We start from the raw sequence: 16,567 nt of genomic DNA on the forward strand, positions 1-16,567 counted from the left end.
GTTATGTACTAGCAAATACATACATGTACCGTAAAATCTGAGAAATTTCGTTGCGCTGTAGCGGGATCTTTTACACCAAAACTTGCAGATTGACGTTAAAAGACTGCCTCTGATAGGTTTATATGCGCATTTATTCCTGCTACAGCGCAACGAAATTTCTCAGATTTTATGGTATACATGTACATGTATGTAGTATACATGTATGCATGCTTCACGGTGACTCCGGTGTGCCCATGGAAGGGAAACAAACCTAACCCTCTGCAAAATTCACGAGAGACTAACGGCAATTTTGGATCAAGCTATACTTACTCAGGTTAGCTATAGACTAAATACAGCTTATCGCAGCAGTACTACATGTACCGGGTGTTGAGGGTAAGTGATCAGAATCTGATAAGTGGATGTTGCGGTGAGTACGTGTATTTGTCTTATCAGATTCTGATCACTTCTCGCTACACCCTAGTACTCTAGGTATGGAGTGGTCTTGTTCTCCGAGCGCACACACGGGTTTTGAGCAGCAGGGTAACTTGGTCTGTTTCACAGAGTCGCCAAGTCTGCCAATTAATCCTCAAAAAAAAATATACCCCGAACCTTATTCGAGAATTCATTCAACCCACAATTTAACAATGAAGCGAAAACATGGCGAAGATGAAACCACGGCGATAGCTGACGAGTCAACACTTGACTCAAATTCCTCCTTTTCCAGTCTAGGCCTAGATGCTAGATTATTACAAGGTATCGCAAAATTGAACTTTGCGCATCCTACATTGGTACAGGCGAAAGCTATTCCTCTGGCATTGGAAGGAAAGGATATTTTAGGTACTAGTCTTTCAAGTCCCTATTAAAAGGAGCGGCTTGAGAGTGTTCCTAAAGCTAGAGTGAAGACTGACAATAGTTTGTGTCTAGCTAGAGCAAAAACCGGTTCCGGGAAGACAGCAGCATATTTATTACCAATACTCCAAGCAATACTCAAACGGAAAGAGGTACTTCATGTCGATGCGACAAACCTATCTCTATAACAGGCTAACTTAAAATTTGTGGGACTATAGAGTTCTCCGGACGAAAAGTTCACAAGTGCCCTGGTCCTCGTTCCAACGAGGGAACTTGCACAACAGGTTCACAGGACCACCGAGAAACTTGCAGCTTACTGCGCGAAAGAAATTAGAGCTGTAAACATAGCCCAAAATGTGTCGGAACAGGTTCAACAGTAAGGACCTTTTTTTTTCTTCAAAATTACCAGATTTCCAATACCATGAGTGTTCTACAGAACTATAAAGAAGTAGAGCGCTAACATGGTCGTCTTTCTTGAAATATCCAGGTCTCTGCTCGCCGAAAGACCGGATATAGTCATTGCTACACCTTCCCGTGCTCTCGTCCACAGCAATCTTTCAGCGCATGTCCTTACATCAAAGGTTACCCACCTTGTAATTGACGAGGCTGATCTAGTGTTATCGTATGGATACGATGATGATTTACAAGCTGTGGCAAAGGCACTGCCAAAGGGCCTTCAGACGTTTCTCATGAGTGCTACATTAACTGCGGAAGTCGAAACATTAAAAGCGCTTTTTTGTCGGAGTCCAGTAATACTACGGTTGGAGGAGAATGAGGCAGAAGACGGAGAAGGCGTGAGTCAATTTGTGGTCAAGTATGTCCTACAGAATTGAACTCTGATTTATAGACACATAATGGTTGACTAACTAACCAACCAATTGTGAGGGAAATAGGTGTGGAGAAGATGAGAAATTTCTGCTGGCCTACGTGATTTTCAAGCTCAAGCTCATAAAGGGGAAGTGCATCATCTTTGTTGGCGATATAGATCGGTGCTACCGTCTCAAGCTCTTCTTGGAACAGTTTGGGATACGAAGTTGCGTCCTCAACTCAGAGCTACCCGTCAATTCTCGTCTTCATATCGTGGATGAATTCAATAAGAATGTTTACGAAATAATCATCGCCACGGACGAAAACGAAATTTTAGGAGACGAAGATGAGGAAGACGAAGGGAGAGAACTAGACGAGAATGAAGCAACACCACACAGGGCCTCAAAAGCCCTTAATGATGAAGTAAAGGGAATAGAGGTAGCAGTATCCAAAATGTCTCTGAAGAAAAAACGAAGGAAGGTTCGCCGGGACAAGGAATACGGCGTCTCCCGCGGCATCGACTTTCAAAACGTCGCCTGCGTCCTCAATTTCGATCTTCCAACGACCTCCAAGTCCTATACACATCGTATTGGCCGTACCGCACGCGCAGGAAAGACTGGCATGGCGCTTTCTTTCGCTATCCCTGCGGAGCTTTTCCGAAAACACAAACCTACCAGCTTCTCAACCTGTGGGAATGATGAGAAAGTACTTGCAAAGATTATTAGACACCAGAAAAAGCGTGGGAAAGAGGTGAAACCTTATCACTTCGATATGAAGCAAGTCGATGCATTCAGGTATCGTATGGACGATGCGCTCCGTGCCGTGACCCGTGTTGCTATCCGCGAGGCTCGTACACGGGAGATTCGGCAAGAGCTTTTGGCTAGCGAGAAATTGAAGCGTCATTTCGAGGAAAATCCAGAAGATTTAATTCACTTGAGGCACGATGGCGAGCTGAGAGCTGCAAGGATTCAGCCACACTTGAAGCACGTCCCTGATTACCTTCTTCCAACAACTGGGAAGGCTGTTCTCTCTTCTGGATCTTTGGATTCCACCGGTAGAGGAGGCTTTGTGGGTATCAGGAAGAGCAGCGACAACAGAATCAGGAAGGCCAGGATGAAGAAGACAGGCAAGGCCGGAGGGAAAAGTGCTGGAGCTGGGGGCAGGGATCCATTAAAAATGTTTAGAGGTGGGAAAAAGTAATGATAGTGAATAACTTAAGCGTATACATGAGCTAGTGAAGTCACTAGGAAAATTGAGTTAATTCAGAGGCGATTTAATTGAGCTTATCAACTTATTTCAAACTACCTAATGCTTAACTTCGTATATAGATTACGGGGTATTGAAAGCTGGGATGAGAAGTTATTAGTGATTTAATGCGAAGGCAGTGTTGGAAGTAAATACGATATCGGAGATAATGTTATATGTTAACGATTTCTGGTTGAGGTATGGTAGACCTTTATAAATTTTTCTTAAATCCTGCCAATCAAGTAGAGAAAAAAGAGGGATAAATTATGTAAATTATGTAGGTGAGAGGCTTGAGGTTTTTTTTTTTTAAATACCATACGCTCCTCCCCAATTTTCGCAGGTTTTATGCCAACTGCAGCCGACCGGATCGAAGATGCTTGACGCACTATAATGCTTCACACTGCACTCAAAGTACCGGTGATATCAATATGTTCCTATAGCGGTGTTAACGCTCGAAACTCTAACTCAGTAGTAAAACTTCCTCGTATGGTAAAAACGGCCGTTCCTTGAAAATGACAAAAGGGCAATATTAAACCTTCTCACCATTGCTATATTCATCTAACAGGATGCGTCTTTTATACACTTCTTCTTTTATATATATTACGAGAAATTTAATACTCATAACACTATGTCGTCATGAGTTCTCACTCGATACCCATTCTGGCGGGAATGCTAGATCCATAAAACCTTCCCCCTGAAGCAAGTACCCTCCGTCGAGAAGGGGTTCCCTTTTCTATCATCACTTAGCACACTGATCTGTCTGAGAGATCTCGGTTCATGATCACCGATTTCTCATGCGTAAAGGGGGGGGGGGGGGGGGGGGGGGCGGTGTGTGCTATCAATGGTGGAGCGTCGTCATCATCATCAGGTTTGCAAAGCTTTAGAGCCCGTCCATAAATCTTAAAGCGCGGGACCGGCCCCCCCCCAACCCCCCCTTCCAGCGTACACCCAAGTATGAATAAGCCCTAGCGCATTCCAAGCAATGAATTCTTCCAAGGTTTTCGGGCATATAATTATATAAATTAGAGTTGAGTGAAGAATGTGTCTGAAACTCCGCAAACCTGGTTAACGCAAGCTAGCGAAGATTTGGCACTCTGTATTCATCCTATATATATCATGGTCAACTGTAGTATAAATTACCAGGACAAGTGGGGGTTAGCAAATAACGGCTATTGATTGGTATGAATAGGAGGGAAGCACATAGACTGTGGGGACAGCTTTAAAGAGCAAAAGATGGGTTGACTGATTGTGTCTGGCTTTTACCCTTTTGGGGAAAGTCTTCGGAAAAGTATTAATTACAAGTACAAGAAAGAGCTTCCCTGGCCTTCTATATCCACCACCAATCTCCTCTTCCAGCCTATACCCAGGGGGGAAACTTCTCCACATGTAGAGTGACGGGTAATCTCTATCCAGGTCCCAGAATATTGATATTCTGCTTGAGCAATATACATGACTGCCACCGGTACTTAATTGTGATATACGAAGTTACCCTAGATGCGACAAAGATATGGAAACAGCTTGCAAAATAGAGTCACGAAAGGGAAGGACGCAGTGAGGAAGCCGAAGAAGAGAGAAGGGAATTGGGCTACGGATGGGGAACGCTGAAGGATGCAAGGGACGAGGAGTAACGAGTTTCTATTTTCTATTTTCTAGTATTTCCTTACGATGAGAGGTGGTGGAGGCAGAGAGGTGGTCTGGGGACAACTGTAAGGCCGCATGCAATTAATGAATTAAACCCCCCCCCCAAAAAAAAAGGTTACCCTAGATCTTACCTATACCAGGCGGGCGGCCACTCGTGTTACTACATGTATGATTTCCTAACCTTTTTTTTTTTAGCCCCTTTCTATATCTATTGTATACATGTACATACTAATTACTAGTCTCGTGCCCAGCCTGTGTTTTCTTTGATTCTACGCACAGCGACAACAAAGTCTGGGAACGATACTAATTACCTACTTACAGCCGTTTCATACAATTAGGCCGGCTGAGCGTCGCAACACATACATGTAGTGTGAATCTGACGTTTCTGCCGTATTGCCTAATGAAGCTATGGGAATTACTTAGAGAGGTAATCGACTGAAGATTGACACTACATGTATGCATTACGACGCTCAGCCGGGCCTTGAAAACGGCTGTAAATGTAACATTGCGAGACGATAACACTGCGACAAAATGAGTGAAAATCATATACTTTATGTATCACCGTATTTGAAGACGTTTTACGGTTTGAATTCAACCAGACCCTAACGACTTACTTCACTGAACCCCCGCAAGAATAATCTCCCAGCCTATAATTATATTTTCCCTTGTCCTCAAGATTTGGGCAAGGAATGGAGGAGTGGGCAAGGCAGGAAGAAAAGAAGAAAAGAAGAAAACCCATAGTTTACAAAAAGCATATCAAGGTGCGAGGCGTCATGACCTACTGTCAAAGATAGTGTAAATCATCCCATCAACGTTCAATTTTTATTGCCACCATTGCACGTTCCCGCACTCGACGTCTACCCTTCGCCTTCGCTAGGTTATCCTCCAATGCGGGAACGAATCGGCGGTATGCCGGGGGCTCGTCTTTCACAGGAATTGGAGGCGGGCGAGGCATGTTCGGGTCAGGAGGGGGGAGAGGTGCATGCTTTTTCGGCTTGATGACTAGAAGAATAATCATGCCGACTACCAAGAGCAGTAAAAGTAATATTGCCTTTCGTTTAGTTGTTCTGCGCTGATAACCAGAAGCCTGTTGTGCATTTATGAGTTCTACAGATCCCTGATGACCAAAATGTAGACAGGAAACAAACCACTGTCATTTCTTTGTCTGCAGCTTTAATATGTACGCTCATCTGTTCGACATTGTAGTCTATCCTGTCAAGTAATGTACCTTGGTCTATTACCATGGTCTGCAATTCTTTAAATATATCGGCGAGTTCTATAATCCCTTTTGCAATGTCCGTGATCTCTCGCTCCCGTTGCATGATAGCAGCATCGTTCGAGGTCAGAGTAGCCGACTGCTGCAGCGCTGACTGCGAGAATGAGATATCTGCGGAAGGATCCGAGTCTTGGTAAAGTTGAGATGGTGAACCAGCGCGATCCAGCGGCGTCGTCATCCCGGAGAGGCCGCGGAGTTCTTAGAGTTTAAAATCAGTACTTCACTTTTACTTCCTGACATTCCCGACACCCCGGCGTGCAAATTGAAACATACTTTTAAGATAAGCCGATTGCTTCTTTCTAAATGACGTACTTGCTTCTTGAACCTTGGTCGCTAGATTTATCTGAATATTCTTGCTCATGGCCTCTTCTGCTCTAGACACCTCGCCGGCCGCACTATTCACCATGATTTGCACTTTGCGTATCTTATTTTGACACTGGTGAAATGCGCTCGTGATTTCGGTTGTTAGTCTTTCAATTTCCCCCTCTTCCGCTGACCGATTGTCATCGAATCCAGGCAGAACGTGTTTTTGGTGCAACTTGTCCAGCTTGGCAGACTTGCGTGCTATGTCCACCAAAATTTCGTTGACGTCGTCGGAAACATCGGCCCACCGTGGGGGGAGTAAATCCATCTCAATGATTGTGTCTCCATTATTGGAGAATGTGTCTTCGGCGTCATTAGATGAGATGAGGCCACGACGCTCTTCGTCCGTGTGGAAGCCGGGGGAGAATGCACCCGCAGAGGGGCCGAAACGAGGGCGTTTAGCTGGGTGGTGGGAGTAAGACTGGCGATAGGAGATGTATCTTTGGGAGAATAGGTAGTTAGATAATAGGTGGAGCAAAAAGACACGAATCTCATCTCACAGGTTGGTTCTATCCCGCCACATTGGCTTGTAGGTGCGCCAGTGGTGATATTTAGGTTAACACAAGACAGAGGGTTCTGCCAACTGCTATTTCAGGAGGGGGTGGGTTTAATAAAGTTGACGATGCTATGTATCTATGGCCGGGTTTTGGTCCGCAGATATGGAAAGTGCAACACCTCTTCAAAGGGAATACAGCTGCAGGCGAGGGTCCTTCCTTGCTTGCGTCTAGGGGATTTGTTGTTTAGTTTTAGCAAGAAGTTTGCGGGGGGTTAACAATTGAAGTCTACTCTATTCGCGGATCTTCTTAGTGTCGGAAGTGTGAAAGAGGCTCAGCTGTGATCCATTGGGGTATTGGTATCTTGGTATCTACTCGGGTGTAGCAATAAGAACCAGAACATGCAAGTGAAGAGACTGGGATTATATGGAGTGGCGCCGCTCTGCCATACAAATAACCTCATGGCATGTTCTGGTTCTAACCCTTGTACCCGAGTACTACATTATGCGTCTTCGCCAAGGATTCGCACCTGACTTAATGCATTTTGATACTTCGATTAGTTACACGGTAGTCAAGAGCTTTGCACTTAAGTTACATATCGTTCCCGGCATCGTACACCAATGTGAGCTTATTTAAATATACGGGTAGATAGGGCTACATGTATGTACTAAAAATACGTACACAAGTTACTCTCCTCACGTAACCATGTAACCCCTAAAGACTCCCCATTGCTGACAGCTTGTTCATCGTTTTAGTTGAATTCAGAGTGTTAGGTACAATTGGAATGTAAAGATAGAACGGCTAAACGTATAGCGACCAAGATGCCTTTAAAACACGTGACAATCGCGAACCTTGATTAACTAACAGAGACAACCCTCTTGTCAACATGGTCCCTACACTACGTACCAACTAGATACATGTAGTGTGATTAAAAGTAGCCCGGTTCTGTTAAAGTAGAGAGGAGGAGCAGGGGAACCATCTAATATGTAGAGCCGATCAAAATAACTTGTAGTGCACGTGGTTGAGAAGTGTTAATGCCTGGGTCTGAAATCGCATATACATGTAGTTAAAATCATATGTCTCTATGCCAAATACTCGTTTTTCCTGACGTTTGTGGACGTGACAAATATTGCATACCATACAAAAATACGCCAAGCTCATGATTTTTGGTGTATGCAATAGTGGCCCAGCTCAAAAACTTCAGGAAGAGACGAGTATGGTGGCGGACACGACAACGGGGTCGGTAGAAGCAGAAGAACGCCAAATCTATCTCTTCACCACAAATCAATGATTTTTGAATTCAGCCACTGTACTTCTGTAGAGAATCAGTAGGAGAATCAAAGTACGGTCTGCAAATTAAATTAGGTTGTGTTGTGTTGAGAAAAAAGGATTTCAATTTTGTTAGGCAGGACAAAGTTTGTTACCCATACAAATTTGTTAAGGCCGAATTGAAATACTCACGAGCCAGCACTCGATCTGTTCTTATTAGGCTTAATAAATTCCCTAAAAGGGACTGATCAGCGCCTGGAACTTTGTTACTTCTGCCAAGACCGACCCCGTTGTCGTGTCCGCCACCATACTCCCAATTGTACATGTATAACGTACCTTTGCAGCCCAAACACATCATTAGGTTGGGACGGTTTTTACCGGTATTAGAGTAATGGCATGCCGGCATCGATTAGTCTCGGTTCTATTCCGCTTTCCATAACTATGAAAACTATATGGATCTACATGTATTCACGTTATGTAGATATATATACACATTTACGAATATAGCTTCGAATCTTCAACACAGCAGAAACCAGCAAAGCCGCACGAGTAGCTTGCATGTTAATTTACAGGTATGTACATGTACCCGTGCGTCTTCGCCAAGGATTTTCACGTGACTGAGAGATCAAGGCGTTTGACCAATTGAAACACCGAAATCCCTTTCTTCACCGAGTCAGGTGAAAATTCTTGGCGAAGACGCGCGAGTAATCATGCGGTTTTACTACATGCAGATAGTAGCATGTTCTGGATCTGGATAGGTCCTATGTTGTGTATGTAGATCTTTAGTCAACTACAAAAAGGAATGGCAGACTGGCGTTCGATGTAAGTAAATGTATGTACATGTAGTCCTCGATAGTTGTAGATTAAGTGACTACATGTACCGGGTGTTGAGGGTAAGTGATCAGAATCTGATAAGTGAATGTTACGGTGAATAGGTGTATTTGTCTTATCAGATTCTGATCACTTTTCGCTACACCCTAGTACATGTACTCTATTGAGACTCTGTATAGGTATTCTGTTCTGATGTATTTCTGTTTATCTGCTCTTGGCATACAGTTCTGTGCAAGCGTCCGCCTAGAAATTGTCTTGCGTCTTGGCATGCTAGTGTGAAGTTGGTGTAACTGGTTTCTCACCAAGCTAAGACTATTTAGTTTGCTGAGCTCTATGCCCACCAATGGAGGTCAGCGGCATGGGTTCCAGAAAGGGGAGCGCGGGGCACTATGCTTCAGCCCTGAAAGAGTTCTTGGCACTTCCTTCCCCCTCTTCCCCTCCACAAGCCAGCTCTTAGTTTGTCTCCTGTTTCTTCAACTCCTCTTCTCCTCCCGCACCCTCTTCATCACAAGAGACTCCCATCAACCATCTACACCTCACGAATCTTTCACCCCCACAATTTCATCACCACGAGCATAATCCAATATGGTATGTTCTCTACCTTCCTTGGCCTGGGCACTGCATGGCTGTAGCTGCCCCGCCTTTCGTTCACAACATCACTTGCTCTAGTAAAGAGGCATTAAAGCTGATAATGGTGTGCCATAAAAGGCCGATTCACTTTCTGAAGACCAGGTCTCCGAGTTCAAGGAAGCGTTCTCCTTGTTTGTAAGTGTTATCTCCGATTCTATCCCTGATCTGAGTATCACGTCAATAATCCTTTTTATTTTTGAGAATTTACTAACTTGACTGTTAATGTGCAGGACAAAGATGGTGATGGTTAGTAATCTATAGATTCACCTATCTACCGTTGTAAAGCATGCGATGCTTGTGATGGATGCGAATAGCTCCGATCAAGCTTCTGATAGTCGATATCCCGCCGAGAAACAGGGCTAATTGGGGGTTCAACTTGGCAGGCCAAATCACCACTAAGGAATTAGGAACCGTCATGAGAAGCTTAGGACAGAACCCTTCCGAGTCTGAACTCCAGGACATGATCAATGAGGTTGATGCCGACAACAATGGGACTATCGATTTTCCTGGTAATTTGTCTCACTGACTATAACTAGCTGGCACATGTCCTAATATTATAAATCTAGAATTCTTAACCATGATGGCTCGTAAGATGAAGGACACAGACAGCGAAGAGGAAATTAGAGGTATGAATTACTCAGTTCAACCCTAAGCACTATAACTGACTTGTTCCTTTCTTTAAAGAGGCCTTCAAAGTCTTCGACCGTGACAACAATGGATTCATTTCCGCCGCCGAACTAAGGCACGTAATGACTTCCATCGGGGAGAAGCTCACCGACGATGAGGTCGATGAGATGATCAGGGAAGCAGATCAAGACGGTGATGGAAGAATCGATTGTATGTCCAAACTATTCCCCCCTCTCAGCTCAGTCCACTGACACTAACAATCATTGTAGACAACGAATTTGTACAGCTTATGATGCAGAAATAAACTGAACATGCACGCGGAAGGAAACAGTTGTAATCATCTGGGCTGCACAACCAGGCTAAAACCACAGGAATAATTTAGGAAATTGAGAGTTGGAATACTCCTACAATGAATCGTCTTTAATTTTTCTCTCATATCTTTTATCCCAACATGCACTTTGAAAGAGCCCTAGAGTACCGATCAGTACCTCCGTAGCGCCGTTTTGAAGGGTTATTTCCAACACGGAGTATTCCTTTTACTTCTTTTTAACTTATTGCCTTGATTTTCTCTTTGTGCCCGTTACATATTGTTTTTGTCTATTGATCGGCTCTTGATTTTACTTCCCTTTTAGGATTATCGATTTTTCCAGAACGTCTGTTGTACCTACACTCTCACTTTTCATAATAAAGCAAGATCTCCATGGAGCATAAACTTAACCAAAAGACTATGTGAAGAACAAGTCTAAATGAAAACACAGATTATATATAAGACCCATCCATGCGCCAAAAAGTAATACCAACTCTTGATTATCAAAAGTTATAGCAATCATTTCAGCACAGGCTACTTCTGTAGATGGGAGGTCCGTCTGCCAGAGTCCATCAGAAACAAATCAAAGAATGAAAATACAATTATATTATACAGATGAATCTCTTGGGTACCATTTGTCTCGATTTCACCTTGAACCCCATCCAGCCATTGTTTTTCCTCTTATCCCTATACCCGCTGCAATAACTACAATCTCTTCCATCCTCATCTTCCCTGCCTCAAACACCTCATGGACCAGGGCCATGACTACCTTGTAATCACCTCGACATATTTCCCACCGCTGCTTATCTACGCAATCCCAGGTATTTTCGATAACGCGAAGCTCTAGATCCATCTTCTGAACTCCCTCCTGAGCTTGAACACATAATCTCCGGAGATCATTTTCAAATGATTGGAGCGAACGACGAGTATTTGAAGGAGGTTGATCCGAGGATGTCAGCAAAGATAACAAGCAGCGTAATATGTTTGTGACCGTTGGTATATGATCCTGAATCACTTTTTCGAGGGCGAGGTGGGTTGCGTTTCCAGCAGGATGACGAGGAACCGGTTGTACCGACCGAGATCGCGAGCAAGCAGTAGGCATTTTTTTTCTTTCCCTTTTGCTTTTTCCCAGTATTTTTTGTTCAGCCGATAGGTTGATTATTCGGACCGTTGGTTTCAGCGTGCGGATGGATGAGAGTGAGAAACGTAGAAGTTATAGATAGTTCTCCGACGTTGCGACACAAAACACGGAAGTTGAATTATTTAAGTAGCTTTGGTGAGAATTTAGGTATGTTGCAAGTTTACAAAGAAAAAAACCACAGGTAGATTTAGAGCGGCTGCTGTACTGATAACCACCACGTTCAGTTTTCAATGATCAAAAACAAATTAGATATCTTGCAGGGCAAAAACTTAAATAAGTAGCCACGGATGATAGTAGGAAGAGTCTTATAATTATCAGATCACCAGCGACGACATGACCAAACCCCCTTTCCGTTTCATCTTTGTCACTGTATCTTCGATCCGCGATCTTGATCACCGAGCGGTCTGATGTGCTAGCATGTCAATCAATGCAACCACCTAACAAATAATGTCCAAACACCCAGGTGCCGAAGAGGAGAATGAACATATCTATAGGTAGGGCCTGTGAGGGGGAGGTGTGGTCATAAATCCAGTAAAACCCGTGCATTTGACCGGTTTCATATTCACAGTGATCGGTGCCTGGTGGTGAACTTGTCGCGGCAATGAATGAAATGACCGATTCTCCCTGATCAGGCCGATTCGGCCGTTGCCAAAAGAAGCGGTGGGATGGAAAAGTCTTATGAGTTTAGAGAGATTATCTATCTACCCGTCTGCGTGGCAGGCCAGGTATTGTGCTTGGTCCGGCGCATATCGACCCCAGGATCTCATAAGCCTTATCTATTACTGGACTAAGATCAATGCTCACAAAGTCTTGTCACGCAACAAGCCAAGATCGATTCGTTCGGTTGAAATAATCACATAGACCTTGCGTCGCGCTTACTCTCAGGTATGAAAAGGTAATAAGTAGCAGTGCCATCGGGCTAGAAAGCTCAACATCAGTATGAGCTCGGCAAAGAATTATTACGCAGAGAGCCATAACTCTCATAGGGAGTGCAGAACGCCAAATGGAGAGTTAGTGGACATAAGATAAACGCTATCTATGTTCACCGCGAACAAATACCACTATGGTTGCATAATGCTTTTCGGCCCTACTTTCAGCACTTGATATTGCGTCAGCAACCACAACATTTAATTATTTTAGCTCCGTAAGAATGATCTTAGTTTGTTCTGTACAGCTTGTAAATATAATGGGTGGTGGTCGAGCAATTGAATTTTCGAAGGTTGAGTTTTATGTATAACCACTCAGCAAAGTGTTCGTGATTTAGTTTTAACGTCAGTGCGCAGTGTGGCGCACCGAAAACTATCCAATTCGCGACCTGGTCCATGCCACCTGTACTAACCGGTTCTGTAGGTCATGTGATATCAGACTGACAGGTCACGAAGAGGTGAGAATTAATGATATTTGAACGACAGCGGGATTCTGAGGGTAAATAAGATGAAATTTAGCCCACAGGAACAGCGCACTGCTCATGATATTGTACAAATCAAGCGGAACACAGAACAAAGGTACAGATATTACAAGAAAAGTGAGAAGTAGGTGCCCGCTGTCCTTTCTTTCCCTCTCCTCAGTTTCAACCTACATGATTCGCACTCCTTCCTTCTCAACCTTACTTTGGCATGGTTCTTGTGACTGAAAACAGGTGGAGGTAATTCCAACACTTTATATACTTTATTGTACCAGATAACTGTAGCTTTTCTTTGATACCAACGCTTCTTTCTGAAAATGACTGATGACGGCTTGACATGTTTCCCGAAGATTTGACTTGACAGAAGAAGGCGGAATTCCTTGTGAAGCATGAGTCTTCCTAAAGCACGAGCCTGTAGAAAAATATATAAAAGGAAACAATTTACAATAATAATATCTAGGAGTGAAATAGAAAAATGGTAACCAGTTTTTTCTCGCATTGAGCTGTGTGAATAAGTAGCTGCCGTATTGATCTGCAATATTTACTCCTCCTTTGTGAAAGTTGTAGTCATCAATCATGGTAAAAGTAGGTATATTCATTTTAGTTATGTCTACAGATGCAGGCCAGTTTAGAGGTCGACTAGTACTGATAGATATTGGACACTTTCTTATTAAAGTAACTCTATCTAATGTAACAGAGCCATTACATCCTTACTAAGTTCAGATGATTACCTCCAAGTGGAAGGGAAGCAATACATCAGTAAGCTGGCGTCCACCTCCGGGGGATTGTCCCTTTCTCCAGAGGTTGATGCCAAGACAACTAGTCTCCCTACCCCTCATATGGCTCCTCACCACCTCGCGTGATCCGTTGAAACTCCGGAGTAACCTGGCACTCTCTGGAGAACTCTCCGCCTCAATTTCTTCTCTTGAGTCTCTCCCGCTTCCTCTTTAACCAGGCTTCTCGAGCCTTCTAAAAGGCTTCCTAGACATTTCAGCGGGCCTCTCGAGCTTCTCACAACCCTCCCCAGCCACTCGACACCCTTAGACCACTCCCCAACAGGCTCCGCGAGCCTCCCAAAAAGCCTCTTGAGCCCCCTCAACCTCTCTCAAGGCCCCGACTCGTCTTATAAATCTATAGGCTTCTCGAGCCCCACAAACGCTCTTCAAGCCCCACTTAGCCACTCTCTAGGCGCCTCACGCCCCCCCTTAAACCCCCCAAAATCTATCCAACAGGCCCCTCGAGCCTTCCAAAAAGCCCCTCGCGCCACTCCTGATCTCTCAAGCCGCCCGGCTAGTTACAAAACCTAACACCTAACACTTTTACTTGAGCCTTTACCAGCCCTTGGATTTCTTATCTGTTGAATCTTATATTGCCCATGTATATACATATTGTTTAAGAGGACCAGTCGTCAGAAGCATTTGCCTAGGCTCCTTAAGCCCTCGTTAACCTTATATATGGAATTCGTTCCAAGTTCTTAAATCTACTCTAGTGTTTACCAGCCATTGTCCCTGCCCCAATTCGAACAAATGTGCCATTCCCAAGACGCTACGAGTATTAATTATCCAAAATCTTTGCCGGGAGCGCCTCGCGACTCTTAGAAGTCCATGCGAGCCTTCAGGAAGGCCCCTGTCCCTTGCCTCCAGCAGCTCAACCAAGCAAAGTTGATATGTCTTTCTAGTAAAGATATCACGTAGTCTGAATATTGCCTTTAGGTGCCCTGGTAAACGTCCCTGAAATGCTCCCCAGGGTCCGTAGTAGCTACCTTAATCCAAGCCCAATCATTCCGAACTGCCCTTTTCCTGAACAAAGCCTCTCCAGTGCATCGTATGTTATGTATCTCGTAGCTATCACTCTTTTGGAACACTGATACTGGCGCCAGCATGCATTTGAAATACCTGACTGAATAGTCAAGAAGGCTCAATAAGCCTCTTTCTTCCCATTATAGCCCCTGACAATATTCCGATACAGCTCTGGCAACTTGAAGTGTAGTCCTGGTTACCTTGATAATGTCTGCGATATCAGATAACCTGGTCGCCGATTGTCTGGCATCGTCATCTTAGGTTTCTATGGTGAATCTCCATCCAGAAATCACTCACTGCCTCCTCTTTGTTGGTCTTCATTTTTGAAAATCTTCAATATGTTTCTCAAGCTTTGTCGATAGCTCAGCAGGCCCTCATAATGCTCGATCAGGGAGAAAACAATATCTTTCAAATTCAACACTCTCATCTCCATCACCATACACTTTGAGTGGTAATCAAGAATCTGGATCATGGCATTTACCTTATTCGAATCAGCGTAGGCGATCTTAGTTTGCTGCCGATGAGCCAACTCACTAACATCTATTGAAAACACTGGCATGGGTATATTTCCGAATCCCTCCACATACTCTCTAAAGTGTGATAGTAGATGCATCTTAATGAAATTAAAATGGGACTCCTCCCGAATCTCTTGAAGCTCTTCTAGGCCTCTTTCAAGGCTTCCGGAGCCTTGCAGTGCTTTTGTTCGATCCTTAGCGTCCTTACTCGTTTGTTTATAGGCCTGGAATTCGAGAAATATATCTTTATACTTGTGGAACTTTTCGAGATACCTTTGCAGATACTTTAGAGTCTCCTTTGTATGAGTTGTATACTGTGCCATGAGGTAGAAGTCAATCCACGCTCGTACACAGCGCAAAGCTCTACTAAAGTCGTTTGGTGTCATCATTGGAGGGGCTTGTAAAGTCACTGCAAAGACTCCCAAAACTATCCAGCCAAGATGTTGCATTTCTCTACACTGTTATTGTGTAGTTGTTCGATACGCTTTGTTAGGTACAGCAAGCCCTGTATAAGGCCCGATAGAGGACTAAGCTCGATCAAATTCCTCTATTCATTGTGTTTCTTAAGAAACACCTGAACCCACTCCATCATGTGTTTCAACTTGAATAGTCCCAGGTAGATTTTGTATAGTATCTCGAGCTTGTGGAGATCATAGGCGCTGGTCCTCGGCAAGGCCCAAAAGACATTGTAGAGGTGCTTTAAATACATTGATACTACAAGGTATTCCACGGGTGCTGCGTTAGACCTATTATCCTCATATTTTTTTACGAAATCAACATATCGCTCCTGAATCCATAGCGGGCTTTCGTGAAGGCTTCCCAAGCCTTTGAAATCAACCTCACATTTTGGGCAGGCATGATTGTTGATATTTCGTAGCGAGGCGTGTTCTGGCTGATCGGCAACCCAGGCACATGGTGTAACTGGGGTGCTATGATGGTGCACGACCGTGACTTCGATCAGGTAGAAATGGCAAAAAGGGAACGACGAGTTATCATCGGGCTCGTTCGATGGAAAGATAGCGTTTATTTGTTTGATCGTTATTTGTAGTCTAGAAACTTAGTAACTTTAAGGGGTCTCCTCGCTAGTAAAGATTCCCTCCCCCCCTCCCTGAGGCCAACCTGGGGCAACCGAGTTCTTTTATGGAAGTTCCGCGCCCTGGTTCCGATTCTCTTTCTTCCTGGCCCTCCGCCTCTCCATAGTCGGGGACACAGTGACTATTTTCTATCAGGGGAAGAGAAGAGTTGCTACCACACCACGGACGAATTTTCGTCCGAGTCAAATCACGCAATCACTGCCAAGAATGGGTCAGGATTCTAGGAACTAGCGGAAACAGCTGACCAGACAGCAATTGCTTATTCAGAGTATTTAGAATAGATTTGAGTGTTTGT

The 16,567-nt window shown here is 44.1% G+C and overlaps 5 protein-coding genes across 5 annotated transcripts; 2 read left to right on the forward strand and 3 right to left on the reverse strand.

Moving 5' to 3' along the window:
* Positions 1–623: 623 nt before the first annotated feature.
* LAJ45_02706 (uncharacterized protein) lies at positions 624–2,835 on the forward strand (the record flags this gene model as incomplete). The annotated part of the gene is made up of 5 exons (XM_046112297.1): positions 624–816; positions 904–980; positions 1,047–1,204; positions 1,316–1,642; positions 1,722–2,835. The coding sequence occupies 5 exons, from the start codon at positions 624–626 to the stop codon at positions 2,833–2,835; spliced, it is 1,869 nt and encodes a 622-aa protein (XP_045974423.1).
* Positions 2,836–5,329: 2,494 nt separating this feature from the next.
* LAJ45_02707 (uncharacterized protein) lies at positions 5,330–6,683 on the reverse strand (the record flags this gene model as incomplete). Its single annotated transcript, XM_046112298.1, has 4 exons — positions 5,330–5,608; positions 5,670–5,995; positions 6,071–6,600; positions 6,661–6,683. The coding sequence occupies 4 exons, from the start codon at positions 6,681–6,683 to the stop codon at positions 5,330–5,332; spliced, it is 1,158 nt and encodes a 385-aa protein (XP_045974424.1).
* Positions 6,684–9,339: 2,656 nt separating this feature from the next.
* LAJ45_02708 (uncharacterized protein) lies at positions 9,340–10,315 on the forward strand (the record flags this gene model as incomplete). The annotated part of the gene is made up of 7 exons (XM_046112299.1): positions 9,340–9,342; positions 9,463–9,519; positions 9,615–9,630; positions 9,768–9,893; positions 9,951–10,010; positions 10,069–10,221; positions 10,281–10,315. 7 exons carry the CDS (start codon positions 9,340–9,342, stop codon positions 10,313–10,315), a joined length of 450 nt encoding a protein of 149 aa, XP_045974425.1.
* Positions 10,316–10,736: 421 nt separating this feature from the next.
* On the reverse strand, positions 10,737–11,171 carry LAJ45_02709 (uncharacterized protein; the record flags this gene model as incomplete). The annotated part of the gene is made up of 3 exons (XM_046112300.1): positions 10,737–10,877; positions 10,951–11,054; positions 11,099–11,171. The coding sequence occupies 3 exons, from the start codon at positions 11,169–11,171 to the stop codon at positions 10,737–10,739; spliced, it is 318 nt and encodes a 105-aa protein (XP_045974426.1).
* Positions 11,172–14,952: 3,781 nt separating this feature from the next.
* LAJ45_02710 (uncharacterized protein) lies at positions 14,953–15,564 on the reverse strand (the record flags this gene model as incomplete). The annotated part of the gene is made up of 1 exon (XM_046112301.1): positions 14,953–15,564. The coding sequence occupies one exon, from the start codon at positions 15,562–15,564 to the stop codon at positions 14,953–14,955; it is 612 nt and encodes a 203-aa protein (XP_045974427.1).
* Between the last annotated feature and the right edge of the window lie 1,003 nt (positions 15,565–16,567).

The sequence above is a fragment of the Morchella importuna genome (genome assembly GCF_003444635.1).
Source record: "Morchella importuna strain M04M26 chromosome Unknown Morimp01GS005, whole genome shotgun sequence".
Classification (NCBI taxonomy): Eukaryota; Fungi; Ascomycota; class Pezizomycetes; order Pezizales; family Morchellaceae; genus Morchella; species Morchella importuna.